General features: G+C 63.0%; 3 protein-coding genes across 3 annotated transcripts in view; 1 reads left to right on the top strand and 2 right to left on the bottom strand.

Annotated features, from left to right (window-relative positions):
- Positions 1-57: 57 nt before the first annotated feature.
- On the top strand, positions 58-4,529 carry CCDC103 (coiled-coil domain containing 103). Its single transcript, XM_038163008.1, has 3 exons — positions 58-772; positions 1,595-1,727; positions 3,145-4,529. Exons 1-3 carry the CDS (start codon positions 624-626, stop codon positions 3,610-3,612), a joined length of 750 nt encoding a protein of 249 aa, XP_038018936.1. The 5' UTR covers positions 58-623; the 3' UTR covers positions 3,613-4,529.
- A 1,518-nt stretch (positions 4,530-6,047) lies between these two features.
- LOC119712111 (glial fibrillary acidic protein) lies at positions 6,048-11,929 on the bottom strand. The gene is made up of 9 exons (XM_038163007.1): positions 10,999-11,929; positions 10,471-10,531; positions 10,017-10,112; positions 9,790-9,951; positions 9,413-9,538; positions 8,992-9,212; positions 8,821-8,864; positions 8,098-8,183; positions 6,048-7,793 (listed from the first exon to the last, which is right to left on the bottom strand). The coding sequence occupies exons 1-9, from the start codon at positions 11,436-11,438 to the stop codon at positions 7,752-7,754; spliced, it is 1,278 nt and encodes a 425-aa protein (XP_038018935.1). The 5' UTR covers positions 11,439-11,929; the 3' UTR covers positions 6,048-7,751.
- A 3,689-nt stretch (positions 11,930-15,618) lies between these two features.
- The window catches only part of LOC119712007 (Ig-like V-type domain-containing protein FAM187A), a 7,693-nt gene continuing 6,676 nt past the window's right edge, over positions 15,619-16,635 (bottom strand). The window contains exon 3 of the mRNA XM_038162807.1: positions 15,619-16,630. Coding sequence (XP_038018735.1) covers positions 15,619-16,630 — 1,012 coding nt within the window. The remainder of the gene's footprint in view (positions 16,631-16,635) is intronic.

Below are 16,635 nucleotides of genomic sequence, written 5' to 3'. Positions count from 1 at the left end.
GTGGGTCCGGGACCGGGTCGGGACCGGCTCCGGAGCGTCCCGGGGGCGGCGGGGCGAGCGGGGCCGGTTCTGTCAGGCGCGGCCGGGGCAGCCCCGGGGACCTTGCGCGGTCCCGGCGCTCCGGCGGCGGCAGCGGCGCTGTCGCGATAGAGAGAGCGGCCCGGGCCCGGTGTTCGTCACCCGGCGGGGCTGTCGCGATAGAGAGAGCGGCCCGGGCCCGGTGTTCGTCACGCGGCGGGGCTGTCGCGATAGAAAGAGCGGCCCGGGCCCTGTGTTCGTCACCCGGCGGGGCTGTCGCGATAGAGAGAGCGGCCCGGGCCCGGTGTTCGTCACCCGGCGGGGCTGTCGCGATAGAGAGAGCGGCCCCAGGGGAGAGGCTCCCAGCCGCCACCCGCGTGCGCGGCCTTTGGCTGTCACACGGGGTCACACGGCAGGACTGTCACCACAAGGTCGGGGCTGTCCCGCCCGCCCTGCCAGCGCTGCTGTGACACAAGCGTGTCCTCGAAGCCATCGCAGGCACGGCTGTCTCGACAGGAGCGGTCCCTGTGTCCCCGGGCCGGCCCCGTCCCCACGTCGCGCCGGTGGCGGCGGTGCCGGCCCGCGCCCCGGAGCCGGAGCCCGGGATGGAGCCGGGCATGGATCCGGCCGGGGCGTTCCCGGTGCTGGAGCGGGAGCTGCGGGCGGCGCTGGCGGAGGACGAGCGGCGGCAGCGGGAGGGCGAGGCCAAGCTGCGGGCGCTGCGCCAGGGCGTCCCCGACTACGGCCAGTTCAGGTCCGGGAACTCGCTCGGGGGCTCCGGGACCCCTCGGGGTGTGATGGCCCGAGCACTGCTCGGGGGACCGAGGGGCAGCAGCCTCGGGGTGCTCGGAACAGCCCCGAGGACAGGCTGAGATTGGTCCCAGAACTCCTCAGGTGGCCCCGTGCGCGCTGAGATCTGTCCCTGCTCCGTGGCAGGTCCCTGTGGTGGCCTGGCTGTAGCCGGCAGTGGAGTGGCACTGTCCCCTCCCTAGGACACTGTCACCTCCTCCCAGCCCCGGTCTCTCCCCACAGCCCCAGGCCCTGCTGGGAGTGCAGAGCAGAGGGTGGCTGTCCCCTGTGCCCTTGCCAGCCTGTCCCTGCTCCCAGCTGGGCACTGCTGTGGCCAGGGGGTGTGAGCAGGCTGGGATGGCAGGGCTGCCCAGGGGCACTGCTGGGCACTCCCAGTGCCCTCCAAACTCCGGGATTCCCCAGGGATCCATCTGGGGGTTCCCTGTCCTTTGGCATCCAGGATCCACAGGTCCATCCAGGCCTTTGCCCTCACTTGGGAGGCATTCTGGGGCCAGCTCAAATTCCATTCAGGGATTCATGTCTATCTCATGCCCCCATGCCACCTGATCCCTGAGGGGCAGGAAAACACCTTCAAGTGCCTTCTCCCCCAAGTATCTTGATGGGATTCCCGAGGGATTCCAAGCTGGTTTATCCTTGTGTTGGTCAGGGCCTGCTCCTCCAGCCTGTCCAGCCCCTCTGGGTGATCCCCACGGCCCAAAGTCAGAAACTGGCTCAGAGCAGCAGCTTGGGAGCCTCCAAATGTCCCTCCTGTCCCTGTTCCCTCTAGGGAGATTGTGCTGGCTTCTCACCTGAAGCCTCTGGAGAAGAAGGACAGGCTGGGACAGAGGAGGAATGTGCTGTGGAATCCCTGTGCAGCCCCAGCTGAGACAGCACCTGCCTGCACTGTGGAGATCCTGCAGGTGAGGGAGAGGCTGCCGGGGCCTCATCCACAGCTGGGAATGACTCGGGGATCACCTGGGTGCTAACTGGAATGCAGGAGTTACTCAGGGCTCACTGGGTGCCAGCCCGCCCTCCTGGCCCCTGGAATAGCAGGGTTTGGATCAGCAGGGAGAATCTGCTCCATCCCTGTGGGAATGGAGGCCTGGCTGCGCAGCCAGAGCTCCCAGTGCCCCCGTGGTGGCCAGGAGCAGTCTGTGGGAGCTGTCCCTCCTGGCTGGGAGCAGCTGCAGCCTGCCCAGAGCCAGGGCTGAGCCCCGGGATCCTCCCTGGACAGCCTGTGGCTGCAGGGATTCCCTGAGCACAGGGAATTGCCCATGGTTTAATGGCCATGGAAGGGAGATGGGTTGGGGTAATCCTGCCCGAGCCTGATGAGCTCGCTGGCTCCCTCAGCAGTGGGAAACAGGGACAGGACATTTTCTGTCCAAGTCATTTGTGGTCAGTCACCTCAGTCCTGCCCCTGCCGTGCCGTGCTGGGCTGCTCTGGTCACTGGATGTTTCCCATGGATGTTTCCCATGACAAGGCAGTTTCATGGATTGCCTTACAAACAATCTCAAGGGCTGTTTATGACGCTGGGGTTCGTTGGCCTCTGTTTATTGTCAGATCTTTGGCAACTCTCCTGAGGAGTGCTGTGTCTGCTTGGACTGAGCAATGATCTCCCCAAGCAAATCCTGCTCCTGGTCCCATCAGCACCAGGCTCAGATCTCCAGAGCTTCTCCATCTGTGCTCTGCCCCAGCTGATGTCCCTTTGCTGATGTCCCCTTTTTCCCCCTGGTTTCTCAGGGTTAAAGGCACCTGGCATTTCTTTGTCTTCTCCTTTTTCCCCCTGGAATTCCCAGGTTTCTCAGGGTTAAAGGCACCTGGCATTTCCTTGCTTTCCCCTTTCCCCTTGGAATTCCCAGGTTTCTCAGGGTTGAAGGCACCTGGCATTTCTTTGCCTTTTCCTTTTCCCCCTGGAATTCCCAGGTTTCTCAGGGTTAAAGGCACCTGGCATTTCCTTGCTTTCCCTTTTTTCCCCCTGGTCTCTCAGGGTTAAGGGCACCTGGCATTTCCTTGCTTTCCCCTTTCCCCCTGGAATTCCCAGGTTTCTCAGGGTTAAAGGCACCTGGCATTTCCTTGCTTTCCCCTTTTTCCCCCAGGTTTCTCAGGGTTAAAGGCACCTGGCATTTCTTTCCCTTCTCCTTTTCCCCCTGGAATTCCTGGGTTTCTCAGGGTTAAAGGCACCTGGCATTTCCTTGCTTTCCCCCTCAGCAGCTCCTCGTGCTGCCAAAGCCCCTGCTCAAAACATCCCAGCCGTCCATGGGCTGATAGGGGTGAGGGGATCAAAGTCTTCAAGTGGGAACAAAACAAAAGGAACTGAGTGTCCCTTTCTCCTCCAGGAGCTGGATCAGCTGCCTGACACCGCTGCGGAATTTCACCGAGATTGGCGCAGGTGCTTGAAAAGTGGGACACAGAAATACCAGTTTTTGCTGGAGCTCGGAGGGGAGGCCTTGGGCAGGATCTTCCAGGCTGATGTGGGCTTTGGCCTCCTGGGGGAATTCCTGACGGTGCTGGCAGAGAACATCCATCCTGGAGACAGAGCTGCCATCCTTCAGATCCTGCAGAGCCTGGCGGGCACCAAGCGCTTCGGGCTGAACGTGGCTCTCCTGAGCCAGGCAGAGAAGGAGAGCGGCCAGGATTTGTTCAGGAAGCTGCAGAGCAGGGATTGGCAGGCTGCTGGCCAGCCTGGCTGCCTGGCCAGCTGTGGGGCAGGGAGGGAAGCCCATCCCATGGAGACCCACTTGGAAAAGGAAGCTGAGGAGGAGAGGGCGGTGGTGGAGCTGATGAAGTGTTACCAGGTCAGCTGAGAGAGCAGGAGCACCAGGACTGAGCAGAGACCTCAAAGCTTGGCTTTGGCATCACCTGGGCACGAGCTGTGCACAATAAACTGTAGCTCCCAGGCTGTGGTGCTGTGGTCTCTGAGCAGGGTGTCCTCACAGATGGGGGTGGGAGAGTCTCTTGGGCAAGGAGAAAACCAAGGGGAAGAAAACAGGGTGGTAGTTTTGAAGGAGAAACCCAAACCCAGATAGTCCATTTCCTCTTCCCCTGTCCACGGTTACTGAGGGGTTTTGGGAGGTGTAATCAATGGCAATAGCTGTCAGGTCTGTTTTTTCCCAAACCCAGTGCAGCAAATCCCAGAGTCACTCCAGCAGACTGGAAACACCTACTCCCACCTGCTCTGGAGAAACCACCAGGCACCCGATGGAGGGTCCAGGTTCATCCCTGAGGCCTGGCATGGGAATATTGACCTTTGTGGCACCACTTGAGGAGACATGTGTGTCCCTGCATGCTGCTGTGGTGCCATTCCTCCTGCCTTTGCACGCCTGACAGCAGCTGAACGCTGAAGACTTCAACAGAAGAAGATCCTGAAGCTACCCAAGATTGGGATGGAGGGTTTTGATGCCAGAGCAGCCCCAGCACAACAGTCACAGCCCTGGTGGGGACAGGCACGCTGCTTGAGTGGTGCCAAGGCTCAGGGTGAGGATGGCAAGGCTGGGAGCAGTCTGCTGCATCCCCAGCTCCTGGGAAAGGCAAAATCCCTGGGGTTTGGTGGGAAGACTTGGGAGAAATGCAGTGGAGCAGAGAATGTGGGAATGGTGACAGAGGGTGGGGCTGTGGGACCCACTGGGGCCCATTCCAGGTCTGCCAGCTCATGGTGGGACCTGAGCTGCTGGGAGCTGAGCTGAGGGGCCAGCTGGGGTCCATGGAAACGTGAGCATCATCATCATCATCATCCTTGCCTACGTGGGCACTCAGTCAGGGCATGTGGGGAGAAAATATGGGCATCATCATCATCATCCTTGCCCATGTGAGCACTCAGCCAGGGTCTGAGTGCCTAAGTGGGGAGGAAATACAGGCATCACCATCATCCTTGCCCATCTGGGCTTCCAGACAGGGTCCACGGGGAACAAACAAGGGCATCATCATCGTTATCATTATCATCATCATCATCATCCTTGCCCACATGGGCTGATGCTGGCAGGCACCCAAGAACCCATCCAGGCTGGAACATCATCTCCAGAGGCACTTGGACACCCTGGGCCATCCTCCCATTGGAAATTCCCCAGGTTCAAACACTGCCAAGTCCCTGCTCTCCCTCCCCTCAGGGCAGCAGTGGGACAGTGAGGACTGATGTGGGAAAGTCCCTGTTTGGGCACAGCTCAGTAGGGACAGGCAGGATTTGACAGTGCCAGGGTTTGCTCCAGGTGGGATTTCACACTGCCAGGACTTATTCCTGGCTCTGCCACTGGTTGGCAGTGGGGGTTGAAGCTCAATAAAGTCCTTTTCAAAAGAAAACTTGGAGCTGGTGCAAGATGTTCTGGCCAAACTGTAGAGTTCTTGATCTGCACCAGTGATTTATTACAGCTGTTTTTCTATGAGGCTGCTAAAAACATCCACTCAACTATTTTAATCCAATTAATACTTGCTTTTCTCACCCTTGTTTGCCTTGTTTTCCATGTTGAGAACTGTGTGTCCCAAATCCTCAGTGTCCCTTTGGAGCTCCTCAGCTGGAGCAAACCCATTCCTTTTATTTTTTTTTTTAAATTTTATTTTTTTAACTTGTGAAGGAAAAAGTATTTTCCAAACTGATCCGGTGGTTTTCTTCAGAAATGTCTGCTTTTGGGGTGTTTTTAGCTCACCTGACTCAGCACGGTTGGGAGTCAATGTTCGTGCCTGCCAGAGTCACCTCAAACATCCCCCAGAGGTTGTGACATCTCTGCAGGGTTTTGGTGGACACTTCATCCTCAGCATGGAGCAAGAATGTGCCCTCCAGGCTCATCTCCTTCTTCTGAGGATGTGGCTTGAGGATTTCAGCAGAAATCCCTCTGTCCAGGAAGGCACTGAGGGTCCCGGTGCTGCTCCAGCCCTTGAACCGTTTGGTGATGTGCAGGACCTGCAACCCGCCCTCAGCCCAAAGCTGCAGCCAACCCCAGCAGCCTCCCGGGAGCTGCAGCCTGGCATTGTGTGGGGAAGGAGCTGGGTTTGGGGGTGAAGAACCCCCAGGAGATCCCTGATTCCCATCCTGGGAAGGGGATCTCTCCCGCCCCACTGCTGGCTGTGGGTGTGATCCCTGCACCCCCAGTCCCTTGTGGCTGTTCGTGCCCTGGGGCTCAGCCCTGAGCACCTTCTCCTGCAAAATGAGGATTGGTTTGGGCTCCCACCACCCCAATAATCCCCAAATCCCACAGTGCTGGCTGCAGAGAGGTGGATGTGGACACAACCATGGAAGCTCAGTGTGTTCATTAGCTTTATTTTCATCTTGCAGCGCGTTAGTGCATGAATCCGGTAGCAAGGGAGGCTGCTCGTGGTGTCCCATCCCCCTGCATTCCTGCCCCTCAACTCTCCCAAAACCCCTCCTGCCCTTGGAGCCGGTGCTGTGTGTCTGGAGTCAGAGCAGAGCCGCTCAGCCCTGACCGAGGGGACAGAGGGGACAGCCCCCGAGGGCAGCCGTGTGCTCATCCCAAACCCTGCTCGTGGTGTCCCATCCCCCTGCATTCCCACCCCAGGCACCGCCCAGCTCTCCCAAAACACCTCCTGCCCTGGGACCGGCAGCTCTGGGACCGGCTTGAGTGTCTGCTCAGCCCCTGACCGAGGGGACAGAGGGGACAGCCCCCGAGGGCAGCCGTGTGCTCATCCCAAAGGCTGTCAGGGCGCGGGAGGTGCTGCTGGGTGGTTGTTCCTGTGTCAGGTGGCATCAGGCAGGTCCTGCTGGTGGTCAGAGGCTGCTGCCAGGGTGGGGATGGGGCTGTGGGTGAGAACCGGGCTGGGCAATGGCCCTGGGGGCGAGTGCTGCTCTGGGGGAGGACAGGTGGGGGACAGGGCCCCGTGCAGCCCAGGGACAAGGGATTTTTTCCAATCCCTTCCTGAATGCCCATGGAGAGTGGGCTCAGGCTCTGTGTGGGGCAGGGACTGTGGCTGGAGCAGCCCCAGAGCCCCTGGCTCCCAGTGTGATCTCCAAGTGACAGGACTCCCACATCACTCCTCGGTTGCAGGTGGCACCTTGGGCTGTGAGACCCTCACAGGTGCCCGACACCTTCCTCCTCCCCCATCTCCTCTCCTCTCCTCTCCTCTCCTCTCCTCTCCTCTCCTCTCCACTTTCACCTGCCTGAGATTCCCCTGCCACAGGGCCGTGGGTCACCCCTCACCATGAGCCCCTCAGGACTGGTTTTTTCCTGTTTTTCCTGTGTTGGGGACACCTTGGTGGCAGTCACCCACTGGGATCAGGACAGCCCCATGGCTCTGTGCCAGGAGAAGCCCTTGAGGCCACTGTGTAGCCCCACAACCCACCCTGGCCACCCCAGCACCCTCAGGAACCCCTCCCGATGCCCGTTTTGTCACCCCTCGACACCATCCTAAGAGCATCCTGCTCCTCCACTCTCCTCTTCCTCCTTCATCCTCCTTCTCCACCCCTGCCTCTCCCCAGCTGAGCTCACCCAGCGCTTGGTGACAGAGAAATGTCCCTCTCCAGCCCCTGCATCCCCCCAGCTGAGAGTCTCGGGGTCTGGGTGCACTGGGGAGATCCAGGGAGGCCTCCCAGACCAGAGGGGGGATGCAGGGAGATGCTCTTGGCACCATCGCGTTGTCTGACGGTGCACGGAGATGAAACGGGAACAGATTCCCTCGCTAGAGACCCAGGGTGAGGCAGGAAGGGCCCCAAACCCGAGAGCATCCCTGCGGGGAGCGCGGCCCCGCCGGGCTCCGCCGGGCTCCCGCGGCCGCTGCCCGGTCCCACCGGAGCCCTGCCGGCTGCCAGCCCCTAGCGGGGTGCCACCGGAGCCCGGGCACGGGGGGACGCGGGAGGGGCGAGGGGTGCACGGGAGGGAGGTGCCCCCCAAGCGCCGCCGGTCCCTCCCGTGCCCGGTGCCAGGTGCCCGGTGCCCGGCCCGGGGCTCCCGGCGCGTCGGGCGGGACCTGCGGAGCTGCGGCTGCTGCGGCTCCCCCGGCCCTACGGCACCTCCTTGGGCTCCTGCTTGGACTCCTTCAGCACCTGGAGGTGGAGGCAGAGGGACCGTCAGCCCGGGGTCGGGTTCTGCCACCGGCTGAGCCTGCGCGGGCTCTGAACGAGCTTGGGGACAAGGACAGGGACAGGGACAGGACAGTTTTCTCTCAGCTGCCAGCCCCGGCTCCTCCATGACCCAGAGTCAGATCACGCCATACCCTCAGGGATCACTGGCCCCTTGCCTGGGCTGCCTGTGGGGCTCAGGGATGGTGGCCCCACGTGCAAGTCCCTTGGGGACACCCTGTGGGGAGGTGGGGATGGAGCATGGGTGACACAAATGAGGATTTCCCACCTCTCCGTCTCGGGTCTCCACAGTTTTGACCACGATGCTCCTCTTCACGTGAGCTTCTGACACAGATTTGGTGTCCAGGCTGGTCTCTGGGGGACATGGGCAGGACAAGGCAGTGACACCCTGCCCAGGGTATGGCCCTTCCAGCCACACTCAAGAGGAGAAACCCAAAGAAAATGGATTGGGCTGGAAACCCCTGAACCATGAGAGACAGCAGCCCCGGGGACACAACCATCCTCAGGGACATGGTTGGCATCGGGGATGTGGCAGGCTGTGGGATCTGATGAGTCTGGGGACACTGCTGGGCTGCGGGGACAGCTGAGGACATTTCTGGCCTTGGAGATGTTGTGGACCATGGGGACACGGGTGGCTTTGGGATGTGATTGAGCTTGGGGACAGGCTTGTCCTTGGGGACACAGTTGTCACTGAGGAACATAGTTGGCCTTAGGGATGTGGTTGTTATTGAGGACACGATGATGTGATCAGTGCTGGGAACATCATCGGCCTTGGGGACATGTTCAGCCTTGGGGATATGGCCATGGCACCCTCCTCCCCCCACCCTGGGAGCACCCAGGAGGTTCCCTGGGATTCAGAGAAAAACCTCCTGATCCCTCTGAATGGAGCAGGGATGGCCAAGGTGGCTTCTCCTGCCCCAGAGCCTCCAGAAGCCCCCCCTGTTTGTGCCACCATCCTGCTCCCCGTTCCCCGCGTGGGGCACAGCCTCACCTCGGATCTGCAGGCTGGAGAAGCTCTTCACAGGGATGGTGATCCTGCAGGGACAATGGGAGCATTGGGAAGAGCACGAGGTCCTGCCGGACACCCCAGAAGGACCAGAAGGACTTGGGCTGGCTTAGGGGCATGGCTGGGGCGGGGTGAGGGGCAGGACGGAGCTGTCACCTGCTCTCCTCGCCCTCCAGCAGCTTGCGGTACGTGGCGATCTCCATGTCGAGGGCCAGCTTGATGCTGAGCAGGTCCTGGTAGTGCTGCAGGTGCTGGGCCATCTCCTCCTTGAGGCTGTGGATGTCCCCCTCCAGCCGCCCCACCGTGTCCTGGTAGCCGGCCGTGTCCAGGGCATAGCGCTCCTCCAGCTCCTGCAGCTGCCTCTCCAGGGACTCATTCTGGGGGCACGGGGGGCTGTGACCCCTCCATGGCCACCTTCTCCCAGGAGCCGGGGGCTCTCCCCAGTGTCCATCTATCTCCCACCCTTGGGGACCAGCCATTCCCCTGCCTGTGGGTGGTGGTCCTGCCAGGGAACGCCGGGTGCTGGCAGCTCCCTGAGGCCGTGTCCCTGCTCTTGCAGACCCCAGCTGTCACCTACCGAGCCCCGCAGAGCCTCCAGGTCGCAGGTGAGGGCCTGGAGCTGGCGCCGGTACTCGTTGGCCTCCTGCTTGGCCACCCTCAGGGCCTCGGCGTGCCGGGCGGCCGCGTCCGTCAGGTCTGCGAACTGGGACAGGGGACGTGTGCCATGGGGTGGGACCACGGGGCAGGGATGTGTTCTGGTGGCACACGGTGGGGGAGCACAACCCTGCTCTGCTCCACAGCAGGGACACAAGGCAAGGAGAAACATCCCTGGCCCAAGCGGAGACGGCAGAGATCCCGAACCCCGCGCACCACCAACCCCGGCCCCGAGATGGTGACACCCCGGGAGGGGACAGCCAGGCCATCCATCTGTGGGGCAACCAGCTCCCACCGCACCTTGGACTTGTACCACTGCTCGGTCTCCTGGGCGTTGCTGGCGGCCACGGCCTCGTACTGGCTGCGGATGTGGCGCAGGGCGGCCGTCAGCTCCGGCTTGCTCGCGTCCGCCTCGACGTGCACCCGCTGCTGGGCCAGCTGCTCCTGCAGCTCCCGCCGCTCCTGCGAGGACAGCGGGGTCAGGGCAGCTCCCTGAGCCCAGGCCCCCAGCCCCAGAGCGGGGTTACCTCCTCGTGGGCCTTGTGGAGGAAGGCGATCTCGTCCTGCAGGGTCCCCACGCGCCGCTCCAGGTCCAGGCGAGCCAAGGCAGCGTTGTCAACGTCCTGTCACCACGGGGGGACAGCAGGGACTGTCCCAGCTGGCCACCTGGGTCATGGTCAGCTGTCCATTCCTTCCCACTCCCACCCAGCCCTGCCTCTCTCTGCCCATCACAGCATTCCCATCACTGCTTGCTCCTGCCGTTCCTGTCCATCCACGTTCCATATCTGTCCATCCCTGCCCTTCCCACTCATCCCTGCTCCATTCCTGCTCCATTCCTGCTCCCTACCTGCCCATTGTAACACACACCAGTCCCTCAGTTCCTGCTCCTGCCCATCCCTTCCTGTCCCTGCTTCCTCCCTGTCCATCCCTTCCCCATCCCTGCCCATTCCCAAGGGAGGCCAAGCTGGGATCTGCCCTCACCTGCCTGTAGGCAGCCAGGTTGCTCTCGGCTTCCAGCCTCAGGGTGACCTCGTCCTGCAGCCTGTGCCAGAGCAGAGGCACAGTTACACATCCAGCACCGTGGCCGGTCACTCTCAGCCCCCAGACAGACCTCCCTGGGCCAGCACAGCCCCACAGTGCCATCACGCCCCAAACCCAGGTCAGCCCTTGTGCCACCCCCACAGCATCCCACACTGTTCCCAGGGGTCACCCATATCCCATCACAATCCAGGTGCAACACCAGTCCCTGGTCCCCAGGGCTACCCAGCTGCTGTCTCGAGGCCACTCTGACCCCTGGGTACACCTGGACTCCACTCTGGTCCCAGGGGTCACCCTGGTCCTTGTCACCACCATGGCTCCCATCACCAGGAGGATCCTGATCCCCACCCTGGTGTCCATCCGCTGCCAGTTTGCTTCCAGTGGCCACCCTGGTTTGGGTAGCCACCTGACACCCATCCCAAGCGGGCCACCCTGGTCCCCAGGGCCACCCCGAGCTGTTCAGCGCCTTACTTCTGCTGGAGGCTGCCGAGCTCCTCGGCCAGCTTGTCCCTCTCCAACTCCAGCCGGGCCTTGCCGGTGGCCAGGTGCTCCAGGCGGCGCCGCAGCTCCCGCAGCTCCTCCCGGTAGATGCCGGCCCGCGAGGGCTCCCGCTGCCGCTCCCGGCTCAGCTCCAGCAGCAGCGCCTTGTTCTGCTGCTCCAGCAGCCGCACCTTCTCGATGTAGCTGGCGAAGCGGTCGTTGAGCTCCATCATCGCCACCTTCTCGCTGGTGCGCGTCTCCCTGAACTCCGAGTTGAGCGCCGCCGCCAGCGAGAGGTCCATGCTGGCCGAGCCCGGGCGGGGGCTCAGCTGGGGGCTGCGGGGCGCCCGGAGCCGGCCCGGGGGGCTGCCGTGGAGCGCCCGGTACCCGGGCACCGAGGGCCGGTAGGAGGGCGGGCGCCGGCGCTCCATGCCGGGCGGATGGGCGCGATGCGCCCGCCCAGGGTTCTTATGGAGCCCCCGGGCTGCCCGGCGCTGCCCCCGGCCGGGAGCCAGCGGGCCGGCACGGCGCCAGGGGTGGCTGTGCCCTGGCAGCCGGCCCGGGCACCCTGCTCCCCGCTGCCCCCGCTGCCGGTTCGGGCACCCCGAGGGTGGGAGCGGTGCCGGGCTGGGTGCGATCCATGGGGCGCCGGGGGTGCTGCTGATGAGACCGGCTGTTAATGAGGTGGCTGGAGCCTCCTAAGCGCTTCCCATCCCAATGGGCCTGTGGAAGCACTGGCTGGTGGCCCTGGAGCCCCGGTCCCGTCCCGAATGGCCCAGGGTCCCCGTGGGGAGGCGTTGGTCCGCACAGCTGAGTGTGCGTGGCCGTGGCACTGGCACACACGCGGGGACTCTGGGGCCTTTCGCCCCTGCTGGCACACGGCAGGGGCTGCCAGGGGCTTTCCGCAGCGGCTGAAAGGGGCTTTGTGCGGAGCCAGAGCCCGGCACGGCCGGGAGCAGCCCTTGTGCCAGGGCACGGCCGTGCCGGGAAGCGCCGGGGGGCTGCTCCAGGGCGGGCACGGCGCCAGCGCCAGCCCCGTCCCTCCCGGCCACAGCTCCCGGTGATGGCCACAAACTGGGGCATGGTGGCGTCTTGGGCACGGCCCGGGGATGGGGGCGTGCTGGGGACACGGGGACGTGAGCGACGCGTGGTGGCACCAGTGTGGGTGCCCCGAGAGGCAGCCGGGGTGAAGCAGGGGGACGGGGGTGTCCCTGGGACTCTGCTGCAGGGACAGGGACAGGGACAGGGACAGGGACAGGGACAGGGACAGGCCTCGCCGCTGGCAGTAGATGGCAGCCGATGGCCGGGAAAGGCTCTTGGCTGCCGTGGGACGGGGACATCCCGCTGGACCACGGCCGCCGTCACTGGGCCGCCAACAGTGGCCAGTGGGGAGGGCTGTGGCAGCGGCTGCGTCCCTGTGGGTGCAGACTGGGGGGGCCCAGAGCCGGCAGGGACCATACTGGTGAGACTGGTGGGACTGGGACAGCTCCCACATCCTTCTTTAGCCCCAGAAGCTCCCTGCCTCCAGCCAGCCCCGTGCTCCCCCGGCTGTCCTGTGCTGGTGTCACCAGGGACTGTGCCCACAGAAATTCCAGGTTTGGGGCACCTACACATCCCCAGTGACTCTTGTGTCCCCAGACAACAGCGGCATCCCTGGAGACACCCGCTGTGCGACAGCTCTGGTGACAGGATCCCTCCCTCCCTGCGTGCACAGCGGTGCAGGGGGGACGGAGCGGGGGCTGGGGACTTTGGGGTACTTTTTTTGGGGACTTGCGGGCACCCGCTGCTCCCCAGGGATCGATCCTCTCCCGGCTCCTACGCAGCGCCGTCAAAGCTCGGGAAGCGGCCGCTGCCGGCAGAGCTGGGCTCCCCCTCCTCCTCCTCCTCCTCCTCCTCCTCTTCCCCGGCCCTCCCTAATGAGAACGAGCTGGGAGTTTTAATTGGAAGCTTCCAGGCTCAAGGAGACAAAGACGAGCTCAGCTGCTGCCGGGCAGGGAAGGAGCAGGAGCAGCCGGTGACCCCGGCCCCGCGGGACGGCAGCGCCCGCAGCTGCCCCGGGCCGGCCCCGCTCCTGCCCCACCGGGGGCGGCTGTGGGGAGCCAGAGGTGACAGTGCCAGATGTGCCCCGGCATGGCAGGAAGGGGGATCACAGGGGTCCCTGGATTGGGCGCTTGGGGGTCTCTGTCCCAGGGTGGGGGTGTCGCACAAGTGGCAGAGAAGGGGTTGGAGCAGAAATACAGAACAAAATACAGAACAAAACAGAACAAAACCAGAACAGGACAAATACAGAACAAAATACAGAACAAATCAGAACAGAACAGAATGCAGAACAAAACCTTTTCCCCGTCACTATACTGCTGTCAGGTGCCAGGAGGACAGGTGGCTCCCCCAGCCCTCACCTGCACTCTGGGACACTGAGCAGGCTGCCCAGATCTCCCCAGGCCCAGAGGAGGGTGCAGAAACCCCCACAGGACCCTGGGGTGATGGAGATGGGGGGAAGCCACAATGGAGCCCAACGCCAGAGCAAGTGCCCTTTTCAGGCCAGCTCAGCTGGGAGCTGCACCTGAACCCCTGATCCCCTCATGGGGAGTCCTGTGGGAGCCAAAGGGGAGCTGGGAGAGGGGCTTTGGGAGCCAAAAGGGGGTGCAGAATAACTGGGGAAGCTGTGGTTTGAGAGGGTGTCAGGAGGTGTTGTAGGGGAGCCTGAAGGGGGTTCAGGCTCACGGGGGACTCTGAGGGGGCAATGGCCCGGGGTGGCACAGGGAGGGAGTGGGAAGCAGAGCCCAGGGGGAGGCTCTGAGGCCTCTCCCAGCCTGGGGATCTCTGTCTCCCGCTGCACCCTCCAGCTGGACCAAAACCCCCCTCAATGAGTGCATGAGCACCCAGACATTGGAACTGGAGCCGTGTCCTCCAGCAGCTGTGCAGGAATGGAGAGACACAACAGCAACCCCAAACCACACAGCCTGAAACTGTTCAGTGCCTGCACCGGTGCTGAGAGCGGCTGGGAGTCCCGGGGACACGGGGTGGGGAGGTCCCAGGTGCCTCCTGGCTCCTGGCTGCCAGCAGACGTGGCCCCGAGCTGCCAGGGGCCCGCAGAGCTGCCGGGAGCCTCGGCCCCCCTGCCCGGGGCTGCTCGGCCTCGGGGTGCCCGGCTGCCGTGCCCAGGTGCTGATGCAGCCCCTGCCCCTTCTCCCCCAGCCCAGGTCACCGGAGCAGCTGCTGGACATGTTGGCCAAAGGCAATAAAAACCGGGCCCAGCGTCCCACCAGGGCCAACGCCGCCTCCTCCCGCTCCCACGCCATCTTCCAGGTGAGGGCTGCTGCCTCTGGGATCGCTGCTGCACACGGGGCTGGAAACAAACCTGTGCCAGGGCTGTGCCCCTCAGCCCCGAGCTGGGAATGCTGCTCCCCAGCAGCTCTGCTCATGTGCTCCCTGCTGCCTGGGTGCAAATTTCGGTCCCAGCCAGGCCCTTGCCCCAGTTCCAGGGCTGTCACGGCTGCCTGGGCACATGGAGGCTCTGGCTGTCACTTCAGCCTGAGCCTGCTGCCTCGCTCCTCGCTGCTGGCAGGGCAGCAGCCCAGGTGTCTGCACGCTTTTCCAGCCAGCTCCCAGCTGGGCTCCTTGGTGGCTCCTGGATTCCTGCCTGCACGAATCCCTGAGCTGTGCTGGAATTCTGCCCTTCCTGCTGCCAGCTCTGCCTCCCAGCAAGCAAACCGTGCTGCAGAGGACACAGGAGCAGCCCTCGGCTCCCAGCTCCTCTGGCCCTGCAGGGGTTAATCCTGGGGGGTGAGGGGATTACAGGGCACTGGGGGAAGCACTTCGGGAGATTTCTAGGGATTCAGAGGGGAAGGCACAGAGCCGTGCTGCCAGGTGAGTCTTGGTGGCTGTGTTCCCCCTGGCTGGTGCCACCCTGGGGACACTGTCAGGCTCTGTCTGGGGGCTGAGTTTGGTGGCAAAGTTTCCAGCCTGGAGCTGCCTCTGTGTGTGAGCCCCTCCCGGCTCATGCTGGGGCTTTGGGTGGGTTTGTTGCCCTTCAAGGACCCAACCAGCTGTACCCTGCTCCATCCCTGAGTGTGGGAGGTGCAGATTGTTTTCCAGAGCTCTGTCCCTGCCTGCCTTTGCTTCTCATCTCCTCACCAGGTGTTTGGCTCACCATCATCGACACGGGTCAAGTGCCAGAGCATCACCGGGACCCACAGTGCCCTCCCAGACAGCAGGATTTCCCTTGGGAATGCTGAAATGCTCAAGTCACATCCTCAAACAAAGGAGATGAGCCTGGAGAGCTCATCCTGCTCCCTGCTGAAACACTGCAGAGATGCCACCCCCTTTGAGGAATGTGTAAGATGACTCTGTCAGGCACAAATACTGACTCCCAATTCTGTTCTGAGCTGGGTGAGTTAAAAACACCTCAAAAGCAGAGACAGTTCTGAAGAAAATTGCCAGATTATTTGAAAAAAAGACCAAAACAAACCACAACAGCTTTCCCTTCAAAAAGTCAAATCCAAACATGGAAAAAAATGTTGAAACTCAAATATACAAAACTGGTCCTCACATTGGAAATTTCCTGCGCCAGGGTGACCCAAGGTGTCCGAGTGTCCTGTGGGGGAGCTGCTACGGCTTGGCCGCTTTCCTGAACACCTGAGAGCTGCAGCGGGACACATGGACGAGGAAGAAGATGCCGACGATGATGGCAAAGCTGATGCCCACAGCCCTCATGACGAAGATTGACTCGGGGTCTCTGGGGCTCCGCTGGCGCCGGGGCTCGAAGATGACGGTGAGCTGGAAGCCGGCCACCAGCTCGCCCTGCCGCCAGCAGAAGTAGGTGGCTTTGTCCATCCTGCGCAGTCGCTGGATGTGCAGGTGGTTCCCGTGGTCGATGAAGACCCTCATGTGCTTCCTGACCCCCAGCAGGTAGTAGGAGCGGTAGAGCCGCACGGAGCCCTTGTCCCAGGCCACGGCGTGCTCCGGCCGCGCTCCCGGGCACGAGATGACCAGGTCGCTTTTGGGGGGCTGCCTGTGGTACTGCATGGGGACGCGGGGCAGCTCGGGCTTCTTGCCCAGCTTGTAAACGACGTTGGAGATGGACTGCACGCCCTCCTCGGGGGCTTCCTTCTCCGGGCAAGGGGCCAGGCAGCTCCTGATGGCCACCTCGGGGCTCCGGAGGCGGATGAGGTGCCCGAAGTGTGCGGGCACAGCCCTGGAGCCGCAGGAGCTGACGTTGGGCAGCGCCGTGCGGTACCGGGGCTTCAGCTGGGCGCTCTGCACGTAGCAGAGCCCGATCCGCCGCTGCTCGCCCCGCACCCCGCAGCGGTCGCAGCGGGTCCAGTCCCAGAAGGTGGTGAAGAGGGTGAATTCCTTCCCTGTGTAGTCCTCTTGGACGTGCTGGTCCTTATCCAGAAAAGCCACCGTGATCTGCCTGGTGGGCTGCACATCCACGTCGTAGCCGTAGAAGAAGAGCCCCTCCTTGGTGCCGCACAGGTAATGGCCCGAGTCCCTCACCTGGGCTCGGAACACGATCAGGCTGAACATGCGGATGCTGAAGCGCTTCAGGAGGTCGCTGCCCACTCGGACCTGGCTGGAATCCACGATCACGGTGCCGTTGAAGTCTGTCAGCACCGTGGTTTCGTG

The sequence above is a fragment of the Motacilla alba genome, chromosome 27 (genome assembly GCF_015832195.1).
Source record: "Motacilla alba alba isolate MOTALB_02 chromosome 27, Motacilla_alba_V1.0_pri, whole genome shotgun sequence".
Classification (NCBI taxonomy): domain Eukaryota; kingdom Metazoa; phylum Chordata; class Aves; order Passeriformes; family Motacillidae; genus Motacilla; species Motacilla alba.
Note: the sequence above shows the minus strand (reverse complement) of the source record. Positions and strands in the feature narration are given on the sequence as shown.

What these genes read in the sequence shown, in the direction of transcription:
- CCDC103 (XM_038163008.1), top strand. Translation starts at nt 624, where the DNA reads ATGGAGCCGGGCATGGATCCGGCCGGGGCGTTCCCGGTGCTGGAGCGG. An exon ending in CCCGACTACGGCCAGTTCAG is followed by an intron (nt 773 to 1,594) that starts GTCCGGGAACTC and finishes TGTTCCCTCTAG; the next exon opens with GGAGATTGTGCTGGCTTCTC. An exon ending in GCACTGTGGAGATCCTGCAG is followed by an intron (nt 1,728 to 3,144) that starts GTGAGGGAGAGG and finishes TTTCTCCTCCAG; the next exon opens with GAGCTGGATCAGCTGCCTGA.
- LOC119712111 (XM_038163007.1), bottom strand. Translation starts at nt 11,438, where the DNA reads ATGGAGCGCCGGCGCCCGCCCTCCTACCGGCCCTCGGTGCCCGGGTAC. An exon ending in CTGGAGGGCGAGGAGAGCAG is followed by an intron (nt 8,865 to 8,991) that starts GTGACAGCTCCG and finishes TTGTCCCTGCAG; the next exon opens with GATCACCATCCCTGTGAAGA. An exon ending in TGGAGACCCGAGACGGAGAG is followed by an intron (nt 7,794 to 8,097) that starts GTGGGAAATCCT and finishes CTCCACCTCCAG; the next exon opens with GTGCTGAAGGAGTCCAAGCA.